Source organism: Eublepharis macularius, chromosome 9, assembly GCF_028583425.1.
Source record: "Eublepharis macularius isolate TG4126 chromosome 9, MPM_Emac_v1.0, whole genome shotgun sequence".
NCBI classification, from domain to species: Eukaryota; Metazoa; Chordata; class Lepidosauria; order Squamata; family Eublepharidae; genus Eublepharis; species Eublepharis macularius.
In genome coordinates, this window is record NC_072798.1 from 56958197 (window position 1) to 56970357 (window position 12161).

Sequence of the window (12161 nt, forward strand, 5' to 3'; positions counted from 1 at the left end):
GATGATTATTTTCCTCGTTGAGAAAGTGTGGTTCACATATCCGCCTTGCACGGTCTACTAATGTCTTTATTATGCCTTTTTTCTGTCGAGGGTGGTGATTGGAGTTTTTCTGTAAGTACCTATCCGTGTGAGTTGGACATGAAAGGCACTGCAGACATGGCCATCCGGAAAAATCAACAGTGGCTGAACATAGCCTAACTCAAACAGGACACAGTATCCTATTCCAGGACACTAAAATACTGGACAACACTTCCAACTACTTTGTCAGATTGCTCAGGGAAGCCATTGAAATTCATAAACATAAGCTCAATTTCAACAGGAAAGAAGAGACTTTAAGAATGAATACAGCATGGTTTCCAGTCCTGAAAAACACCAGGCTAACAAAATACTCTACATCCTACAATAGCCCTGCAGAGAAGATTAGCATGTCAAGCACCAATCCATATGCAAAAGAACCATTAGCATTCCACACCCTGGGAAACTCTTACAGGATGACTCAGCCCAAACCCACCTTCCTGAGTAGATATAAATTACCTACCAACATCTTCTCCACACGGTGACACTGAGAGATCTCTGTCTTTTGGTGCTACACCTCTGAAGATGCCAGTCACAGCTGCTGGCGAAACGTCGGGAACTACAATGCCAAGGAATGTCAGGAACTACAATGCTATACAGCCCGGAAAATCCACAACCACCATCAGACTTTCTTACTGTTTTGGAGTTTGCGATGCTGCAGTTTCACTTTTCTTTTAGGCTTTAAAAACTTTTGTTTTACAAATTTTAATATTTGTTCATTTAGAAAGGTGACACTGAACTATAAATAAAAATGTAAAGAAAACTGTACCTGTCTTACAAACCATTCACAAAAGAATGCAATTTTTGATCAAAAATGGGTAGCCTATGTTCTGATTATAATTAATTTTAAAAATATTTCACTTTATAACAGCAAACAATACATTAAAAAGTATTGAAGTTATTTAAATTTATTGCTTTACACTGATGCAACCAAAAAGGAGGTATAAGGTTTTTTTTCAAAAGTAAATAATGAAGCAAATTCCAGAACAAAAGACAAGCTGCTTCTCCAGAGACCTGCTTGAGGCAAGTTGAATTGCCCTGAAAATATTCTATTTGTTAGGGATGAGTCTGGCCCCTAAACATTTGGGCTAGCTCCAAACCCAAAGAAAATTTGTCATGGCCTGAACTAAGATGGTGTGTAAAAACAAATGTGTATAATGTGAGATGTAAAATAGTGGTACAGATTAAGAATCAGCTTTCGTAACAGGTTTGAATTCATGGTTCCTTATTTATTTATTTATTTATTTATTTATTTATTTATTTATTTATTTATTTATTTATTTATTTATTTATTTATTTATTTATTTTAAAGGTAAGCTTGATGTGCATTAACACTTCCCAAATAAGAGGAGCAGTGTTGAGGGTATATAGCTATGGTCAGCTAACCAGACTGGGAAGTTCTTCCTTTTATTTAAAAACAGATACTTGTGTATATATCATTTAAGTGGCTTTTCTTCTTCAGAGCGATGAAAATGAGCAAGAGCACCAATCTGACTCAGAGGAGGGAACAAATAAAAAAGAAGCTCAGGTAATTGTTAAATTCACTTACTTTCCTGAAGTGAATTTTCCTATGGTATGTATTTGCTTTTCTCAAAGAAGAGTATTTTCCCTCATTTTCAGGCATGGAGTTAACAAAACAATGTTTACAAGTATAATGACTTTATTAGAATTCTCCAGAAATACAGTTCTCTGCAACATTCAGCCTTGTTCACTGCTTTTCTGCTCCATGTACTAACTAGGCTGTTCTTCTCAACGAGGCCACATTCTGTGTCTCTTTCATGCAGTGAAATCAAGCAATGCCTGACAATGTGGTGAAAGAACGTTGTTATCTTCGGAAATTGACCATTGTGAACTATACGCAGAAATTTACACCACTGCGTACTGCAGATGATATATCTTGTATTTGTCTTATCATTGAAACTCAAATCTTCTGGGTTTTCCTTTTTATCTTGATGGGGTAGATACTTGTTCTTACCATTTGATGAAAACAAAATACCAAACCAGTGTGAAATTAACATAAGAAAAACAATCCTGTGGTGACTTTACTACTTTAAGAGGGAATATAGTAATTGGATACTAAAAGCATAGAAAAGTAGCCCCTTTTTGTCTTTTTTATGTCTTTTTTATGACCATGACCAGTAATAGACAAAATAAATCATTTACGTCTGCTTCAGATGGTGCAACTCAGGATCTCAGAAATAGTTTGCAGAGTTCTAGTTCTGTGTAATAAAAGAGTTTTTGAACTTGTTTTTCTCGTGATCTTCCCTCTTCATGGCAAACAGCTTTTTAAATGGACAGGACATAAAACAATAGTTTGTGTTGTAGGTCTGTTGTCCAAAGAGGAGGGAAAGGTTAAAATGCCCAACATCTTGGCAGCCTCTCCTTGGATCCTGGCCTAGGTTTTCACCAGCTGTTTTTTGTGATCACTTTTGTTATCACGTCTGAGATGACTTAAGTAATATATGTGATCAGAACCAATGCTTTGAAATGTTATTGTTTTATTATTCTGCAGTAATTTATTTATTGGCTGTTAAATCGTGTAACACAGAGATACAGTTGTCTAAGGTTGTTTTGTTTTATTCCTTTTTCAGAGTGAAAGCCTTTCAAGGTATATATTATTTTACAGTTTGGATTTTTTAAAAAGATGTATAATGTAATTTTTAAAACTATGTAAGTATTTATGCCATGAACAATTCTGTATGCTTATGGGGAAAAATAAACACAAATCAGAGATCCATTGCCATCCAAACTCTTCAGATAAATATTAAATTTGCAGAAGCTTACCACCAATTTAACCGTGGCAGTGGCAAGGTGATCATGTGGGCTGGCTGCCATTACAGTACCATATAATCCTGGGAACTTCTGCTAGCATGGAAAGAAATAGTCACTGTAATGTTTCATCATAAGTGCTAAGCCGTGTGTATCATTAGTTGCAAATGTGATGACAGTTTTGTGGAATGCACCTGTACGGAAGCTTCTGCCATACCATCATTATGGTGGTTGAATTGGGCTTTTATTTCAAAGACTTTCTGCTGGTATAGCAGTGGTTTAAGAAAATAAAAAGATCAGCAAAATAAAATAATCAGTCTTAAAATTCTGAGTGAAAAATACCATATGCTGATATATATAATCTAACTCAAAAAAAGCTTTTATAGTTATGAAATATTATCAGGGCCAACTTCTGGGGACTCACCATAGGGGAAGGGTTTTCCACAATTATCTTACAACAGGAATAACTGATCAGGGTATATATCCCTATTCACTTTTAAGCATTTTCAAACTAGAGAGAAATAGAAGATAATATAAATTGGAGAGAAATGGAAGATAATATAATATATTCTAAATGTGTGTAATAACTGGATTTGCCCTGTAGAACCTTTGACACTTTTCCTTTCCTTTAAAGATATGACACAGGATCATCAGGAGACCGTTATGATTCAGTACTAGGACGTACTGGATACAGTTACTTGGAAGACCGCAAATCATATTCCACTAAGCTAGATAAAGAAGATACAACAGATTTTAAAAAGGTACCTGAGTTTAACAAGATAACTTTATGGCTCTGTAGTAATTCTGTATGGGTCTATTTTAGTGGGACTTGATATACATTCTTTGATTTGGCGCTAGAAGGAACCTTTTAAGACAGAATAGGGAAACTTGGAGGAAAGTTCTCTATCTTCCCTTTCTTATTTTGTTTTGGGTCTCTGTTAGCTTGCCCTATGTACTTTCCTAGGTCTAGTGCAACCATTTTATTCATATTTCCAATTGCTGTATTAACAGCCCTCCTGGATTTCTTTCATGAGCCAGAAACATTTTGCTTTTTGTCTTCACCCCATAGTATTACCTTATCCCAGCTCCCACTTTGTCATATTTTCTACAGCTCATTGCCCTTATTCACAGGTAGACTAGCCTGCCCTGTAGCAATCCACATACCCTATTTAAGTCTTAAATGTTCCTGTGCCTCATTAATTTCCTTTCGTCTCTGCATTCCTTCCACAAGCAGCTGACATCTTCCATTATCTTAGACCCTCTGTGATCTCATGCTGTTATTCTTTCTTCAACTCTTTGAATTGTTAGTACCTTCAGGCAGCCCTACCTGATACACTGTTGCTTTCTATGCATTGAAAGGATTTTGTATTACAGGGAAATTTGGGACACTTTGCCCTTTCCATTAACTTAATATTTTCATGTTCTTAAAATATATACTATGCTTTATTGGAAATTCCTCAAGGCAGTTTAATATTTAATCCTAATTATGTTTTGGTAATACTGGCATAATTTTTCATACCAAGTAGACTTTGTCCCTGAAAGATATATTGCAAGTAGAGATGGGCACGCACCAAAATATGAACCAAAGTTCGTGATGAACCAGGCCGGTTCGTGGTTCGCAAACCGACGGTTCATCAGAGCCCATTTCTGATGAACCACCACGAACTTTAGGCTGGTTCGTTTGGTTCATTTTTTGGTTCGTCACTGCAGACAGCCTGGCGCTGATCAATCACTTTCCTAGGCAACAGGGGATGGACTTCCTGCAGACCTTCTGCTGACCTGGAAGTGACCTTCTGCTGACCTGGATGTAATGTTTTCACAAACCAAATGAACCAGTTCACGAACAGGGACAGGTTCATGAAAGTTCGTGGTTTGTGAAATGCGACAAACCACGAACTGCGTGGTTCGTTCCCCCCCCCCGGTTCATGCCCATCTCTAATTGCAAGCTATAGCAATAGCCGGTTCATGCCCATTTCTGATGAACCACCACGAACTTTAGGCTGGTTCGTTTGGTTCATTTTTTGGTTCGTCACTGCAGACAGCCTGGCGCTGATCAATCAGTTTCTTAGGCAACAGGGGATGGACTTCCTGCAGACCTTCTGCTGACCTGGATGTAATGTTTTCCCAAACCAAATGAACCAGTTCACGAACAGGGACAGGTTCATGAAAGTTCGTGGTTTGTGAAATGCGACAAACCACGAACTGCGTGGTTTGTTTTTCCCCCCGGTTCATGCCCATCTCTAATTGCAAGCTATAGCTGTAACTTCATAACCTAGGACCAAAAGGTCTGTCTCCTCCCATATGTCCTTGTGCAGATATAGTCTCCAGGCCGCCCCTAGGGGTTGTTCCCCCACTTAAGGTGGCCCGCCTGGTGTTAAGTAGAGCCAATGCCTTTTCTATTGCAGCTCTCATTTTGTGGAGACAAGGGGAGGTCCATTATTAGAAATCTTCAGGAGGCACTATAAGACCATTTTATTTGCCAGGGCTTTTAATAAGGTATAAACTGCAGGCATCTTTTGAGAGGAGGGAATATCTGCAGTTTTATTCTGTTAGTGTTAATTGTAAGTTGTAAGATGTCTTGAACAAGGAAAGGTGGGATATAAATATTTTAATAAAGTAATTTTCCAAAAAGAACTATACATTATCCCATAAACAAATTATGATACCATTTTAACTACTCATAATCCAGTTTAAAAGGAATGTGTGATTATAAAACCTGTATTGCATGTTTTTAGCTTTATGAACAAATTCTAGCTGAAAATGAGAAACTGAAAGCACAACTACACGATACCAATATGGAACTGACGGATCTTAAGCTACAGTTGGAAAAGGCAACTCAGGTTTGTATTCCAAAATTTTCAGTAAAATAAAGATCTGTGAGAATCCAATAACGGGAGTGGCTTTTTCTTAAGATGTGATGTATTCAGCCTTGAACTGATTCTTAATAGTTTTGATCTTCTGTTATAAACTTTGTACAAAATTTCTGTTAGAAATATAAACTATATTAGGCATGATACAAATTAGAAGGATTCCTGCAGTCTTTACCACTATATCATGAGCATGACTAGAATTACTACATATAGTCTCTGATTCCACATACCTCCAAGAGTGGTGGTAAACAAGAAAAATGAAAATTCTAAGTATATGATTAGAGGTTTGCAGCAAAAGAGGTAGGGGGGAGAGAATCTAGATCTGGGTTTCAGAGATCCCCCCAAAATCTGGTTCAGTAAGATTAGATAATCTCAGGTTTATCCAGCCATTTTATCCTGTGGAGAAGACTATTTTAGGGGGCTGTGAAAGAGCATTTTTCAAGCAAACTTCACCAAATTTGTAGAGAACCTACTTCTGACTATCCACTAAAGACCCATTAGTTCCAGAAGATTGGGCTGCAGGGACCAATGATTTGGGTCTCTGAAAAAGCTACCCTCAGCCACTCTCCATTGTTTCCAGTGGAGAAAAGATTTCCAAGAAGGCTCTAAGGCAGAAACACACAGGGACAAGCCTGCCACTGGCCAGAGGCACACTCCCAAATGCAAGCTCAACCCAGAGAAAGCTCAACAGAACCAAGCTGAACACCCCACAAAAGCTAAGTGCCCCATGAAGATAGTGCACAGCCACTCTACATTGTTTCTTATTGCGGGAAAATTTCCAAGCTGGTTCTCAGGCAGAAACACACAGGAACAAGACAGCCACTGGGCAAAGGCACACTCCCAAATGCAAGAGGAAGCCCAGCAGAGCCAAACTGAAATGCCCCCTGAACAAGCTGCCCCATTTTTTCCTACTGTGGGAAAATTTCCAAGGTGGCTTTCAGGCAGAAACACAGGGACCAAGACTGCCACTAGCCAGAAGCATACTCTTAATGCGAGCTCAACCCAGTAAAAGCCTAATAGAAACAAACTGAAGCAAGGAAATTGAATCTCCGCAGAATCAAAGCAAAGCAAGGGGAATCATCAAACCAGAGAATCCTGTCAAAACAGAATTCCACCCAAACCAAACTGAAGCAAGGGAATGGAATCCCCCCAGAAGCAAAGTGAAGCAAAATCTGGCATTTTTATCTGGTTCCCAGAGCTGGATCACATACCTGTATTTATGATCTTTATAATTAAGAGTTAGACCAACATTTATGATTGATTGTGATTCTGGAAATATAACTCTGTGAAATAATAAATAGAAAGCTGGCAATTCCCCCTTCTCTTGCTCATACTGTCTCACACACAAGCACGCTGAGAGTCATAATTAGGTATGTGTGGTTTGGGAATCCGATTCGGAAAAAATGCCCAAATTGGACACGATCTGTAAAGATTTGGGATTTCCGAATCAAAGCTTTCCAAAGCATTCATAATGCTTTGGAAAGTTTTGGGGCTTTTAAAGGACCCTGCCGCTGCAAGTTGTAAGCAGCAGCGTGGCCCTTTAAACATCACCCCAGCCCCAGCCCCCCCAGCCCCACTTACCTTTGCAGTGTTGGCGGCAGTGGTGGCTCTGGCCCTCCCCGCCATCCACGGAGCTGCAGAGCAGTGGAGGAGGCAGAGAAAGCCCTTCCTGCCCCTTAAATGGCTGTTGCAGCGCCACAGCCATTTGAGGGGCAGGAAGGGCCAGAGGAGGCAGCTCCGGCCTTCCCCACTGCCCTGCAGGATCAGGAGGCAGTGCGGTAGCAGAGGAGCCGGCTGGCTTCAGGCCATCACAGCCTTGTGCTGCCGTGCATGCTGCCACCGCCTCCCAGCTGATCCCCCTCCCCCTCTCCCTCCAGCCAGATAAGTGGGTGGGGGATGTAAGGGTTGCCCCAGGGGGTGGGGGAGGTGTGGGTGGGGGAGTTGTTCCCCCTCACTTCAGTATGCTTCGAATATTTATGGAGCATACTGAAGCGAGTAAATACCATAATTCCAAAGTAGGTTGCCGCTTCGGAATTAAGGTATTTCCGAATTTTCCCCCCGCTTTGGATGAACATGAAGCGGGAAACTTGAATCTTTTTGTGATGCACACCCCTAGTCCTAATAAGTTACTTTGCTTAGGCTGACTCCCAACTGTTTTCATTATTCCATGCTTCCTGGAATATATTTTAGTGCCCATCATACTATCAGGGGTGGTGTAATGTGGATGGCTGTTTTTTCTTTTACAGTATCATATTTTTATACATACCTGGGGAGTCTTCTCCCCCACCCCCAATTAAGCAGAAGCCCTTATTTTATCTCGGCATGGTCTACTTTGGGCACTGGAACCCTCTATTTTGTCTCCATTGCAACATTCCTTTATTAAATCTGATCAGAGGACACATGATGCTGTGCTACACTAACTCACTATATTGGTCTGTCAAGGACATTATTGGCTACTCTGGGTGACAGTGTCTCCCCAGGGTCCTAGGCAGAGATCCTTCTCACCACAAACCACCTAATTCTTTTAATTGGAGGTGGCAGGGATTGAGTGTGGAGCCTTCTGCATGCGTAGCAGATGATGTGCCAGTGAGCCATGGTTGGTGTGTCAGTTATTAAGAAATCATAGTTTGTAATGGTCGAGGACTGCTAGCATCTCTAATTTGGTCTTCTTCTTCATACACTTCTATGAAAATAATTTAGGCTGTCTAATTGGGGTTGTATTCTTCATACTGCAGAAGTTGATAAAGTGGTTTCAGACTTACTTTTAAACGAATATTAGGAAAACAGCTTTGTTCCTGCTTGGAACTCTTGCATGTTACAAGAAAAGTTAATACTATAGTAATATTACCTTAGTATTAGTATATTATTAGTAATATTTCAAAAATACAGCAAAGTGTTTCTTATCTCCCTTGTTTTTTCATTGTGACTCCTCTTGCTGTCCTTGACCTGGCATGTCATCAATTTATCTGTTCCAGAGGCAGGAAAGATTTGCTGACAGGTCTCTGCTAGAAATGGAAAAAAGGGTAAGTTCCTTCCTAAGATTTTGAGCCTTTTGTAAAACAATCTGGATATGAAAACAGTATGAAAGCAAAAGCATCCCCCCAGCAATCATATATCAAAACAGGATATCATATATGAGACATATTTAATGCATTATATGTTATGATGCTCTCCATTAGAAACACTTGCTTATTATGAACTAGGTAAATTTCCCCCTCATATTTCAGAATTCTAAACTACCATAGATTGTAAAGATTAAAAGTTTAGAAGGTAATTAGTGAAGACTGCATTTTCCAATGAAGAACACTTTGTCTCCTTAGACTAGTACATAATGAGATATCTTGAGTACATCTTTGCTGCCAGATTCAATATTCGCAACAATTGTTACATATGTTTATATTGTACAGTGTTGTAAACACAGCAGCTCAATAACATTTATTATCGGTGATGGTGATTACAGAATGTCTGATATATTCAGACTGCCTCAGTGGCCTCCAGGAGGACACAGGCCTGTCATTGGACTTGTAACCAGAATACATTCACCTATAAATGCCCTTAGGATTATCTGATGTCCATTATTTGTATAATCACAGTAATTGAACAAGGAAATACAGGCAGCATGAGTTTTTCCCTGGATGTTGCAGAGCCATATTTTGTCAAATGTGCAAATGATACTACATCTGGCTGGCTGGCACTGCTGCTTTTCCATTCAGATCATTTTATGCAGTTTCTCCTCTTACATCATGATTTTAAAGAATTCTTCAGTTATTTCTCTCTTTCCACCAAAGATGCTTGAGAACATTGTGCAGTTCAGTTTGGAATTTGCTTTTAAATGCCAAATTTTCGGTAAACTTCAGGTATTCCAATAAAAAATCAAGTATTCTGAATTTTTACCAAATTTTCAACAACAAAAAATTCAGTAAAATCTGGCCATTGTTTTCTATGGGAAAATCACTCTAAGAGCTATTTGGTGGACTGAAGGAGTCGTTTTTTCAACTGAACTTCACCATATTTGGTGGGAACCTACTCCTGAGTATTCTCTAAAGAACCTCTATGTTTCATGAAGATTGGACCCCATGGGCCAATTTTCTGCCCCCCCCAAAAGGTGCCCCAATCAGTTCTCCATTATTTCCTGTGGGGGAAAATATCTGACGACTATACGGGGACTGGGGGTCAGAAACCACCAAATTTTCAGGGAGCCTACTCCGGACTGTCTTCTAATGACCCCCAAGTTTCAGGAAGATTGGCAACTGGGGACCTATGAGCCCCTGAACAAGGAAGCAAACTGAAGTACAGGAATGAATCCCCCCCCCACCCGAACCAAAATGAAGCAAGGGGACCAACATCACATCAGAGAATCACATCCATTCCACCTAAACCAAACTGAAGCAAGTAACGCGGTTGCAACTTAGCCCAACAGAACCAGGGTCGTTCACAGCAGCCAGGTGCTGGGTTCAGCCAGTGGGGAAACACCGCAGGACAGAACCAAGCAATAGTCAACTACAAGTACAAGACATTCCATTGCTTCAGTTTGCTTCTGTTGGGCTAAGTTGCAAGAGTGTCCCTTGCTTCAGTTTGGTTTGGGTGGAAAGGATATGATTCTCTGGTGCAATGTTTGTCCCCTTGCTTCACTTTGTTTCTGGGGGGATTCATTCCTGTACTTTAGTTTGCTTCTGTTGGGCTAAGTTGCAACAGTATCCCTTGTTTCAGTTTGATTTGGGTGGAATAGATGTGATTCTCTGATGTGATGTTGGTCCCCTTGCTTCATTTTGGTTCGGGGGGGGATTCATTCCTGTACTTCAGTTTGCTTCCTTGTTCAGGGGCTCATAGGTCCCCAGTTGCCAATCTTCCTGAAACTTGGGGGTCATTAGAAGACAGTCCGGAGTAGGCTCCCTGAAAATTTGGTGGTTTCTGACCCCCAGTCCCCGTATAGTCGTCAGATATTTTCCCCCACAGGAAATAATGGAGAACTGATTGGGGCACCTTTTGGGGGGGGCAGAAAATTGGCCCATGGGGTCCAATCTTCATGAAACATAGAGGTTCTTTAGAGAATACTCAGGAGTAGGTTCCCACCAAATATGGTGAAGTTCAGTTGAAAAAACGACTCCTTCAGTCCACCAAATAGCTCTTAGAGTGATTTTCCCATAGAAAACAATGGCCAGATTTTACTGAATTTTTTGTTGTTGAAAATTTGGTAAAAATTCAGAATACTTGATTTTTTATTGGAATACCTGAAGTTTACCGAAAATTTGGCATTTAAAAGCAAATTCCAAACTGAACTGCAGTTCAGTTCCCTTCCTTCACTTTGGTTCTAGGGGGATTCCATTCATGTGCTTCAGTTTAGTTCTATTGGGATTTCTCTGGGATGAGCTCAGCTTGCATTTGGGAGTGTGCCTTGGTCATAGCAGCTTTTCCCCAGTGCGTTTCTGCAATATGAGTCAGCTTTGATTTTTTTCCCACAGGAAACAATAGAGTGGCTGGGCTCATAGAACTGGTCCCCAGTGTCCAATCTTCCTGAAATTCGGGGGTCATTAAGGGACAGTCAGGAGTAGGCCACCTGAAAATTTGGTGGAATTTGCATGAAAAACGCCACCCCCATCTGCCCAGGATAGCCCCCAGATATTTTTCCCCATAGGGAATAATGGAGAGTGGGTAGGAGCACCTTATTTGGAGGCCCATGAAGTTGACCTCTGGGGTCCAATCTTCATGAAACTTGGGGAGATCCTTAGAGGACAGTGAGGAGTAGGTTCCTTCCAAATTTGGTGATGTTTTGTTGAAAAATGACCCCTCCAGCCCAACAGATATTTCCCAGAGTGATTTTCCCATATAAAACAATGGCTGAATTTTTCAGAAATATCCTGAACCACATTAAAGAATCAATTTGAAATTTTGGGGGATTCCAATTTTTTTTTTCAAATTTGGTTAAAAAAAATGTATTTACTGAATTTTTTTTGCTGCACACCTCTATTGCTTGAGTCTACATAAAAATTCCACTATCAAGTAATTTTGCATTAAAATAGCAGCAACGTAATAACTATCACCTATGCTAAAATATCAGCAATAGCATTACATTTCTTAGGTGTAGAAGATAGCAGCAGTTTTTTAAAAATCACAATCATCAGAGTGTCTCGTAAATGAATACCTCTTTAGTTGATACTAGAAATTTAGCCATTTGGTACCAGCCAGATATACTTGGAAAGAGTGTTCCATGGTTGAAGTACTGTCATAGAAAAAGCCCTGTCCTATATAGCCATCCACTTAAATTCAGTTAATTCTGTCTTATGTCTAGCACAAGATTATGTTACGTGTGTTAACATAATGGCAATAATAAACATCCCAATTTAAATTTGGCTTGCGACTTGTTTTGGTGAAGATCTGAGTCTCTGGCTTATGTCAGTTAACTCACTGTTCCTTAACTGAGCACTGCTATGTTTGGACATATTTTTC

General features: G+C 39.9%; 1 protein-coding gene across 4 annotated transcripts in view; it reads left to right on the plus strand.

The window, feature by feature from the left end:
* The window catches only part of PPP1R12A (protein phosphatase 1 regulatory subunit 12A), a 226898-nt gene that overhangs the window by 194249 nt on the left and 20488 nt on the right, over positions 1-12161 (plus strand). For all 4 annotated transcript variants that reach the window (XM_054989301.1, XM_054989300.1, XM_054989302.1 and 1 more), the window contains 5 exons: positions 1538-1603; positions 2667-2683; positions 3479-3605; positions 5580-5684; positions 8690-8737. In XM_054989301.1, the coding sequence (XP_054845276.1) occupies positions 1538-1603; positions 2667-2683; positions 3479-3605; positions 5580-5684; positions 8690-8737 (363 nt within the window). The remainder of the gene's footprint in view (positions 1-1537; positions 1604-2666; positions 2684-3478; positions 3606-5579; positions 5685-8689; positions 8738-12161) is intronic.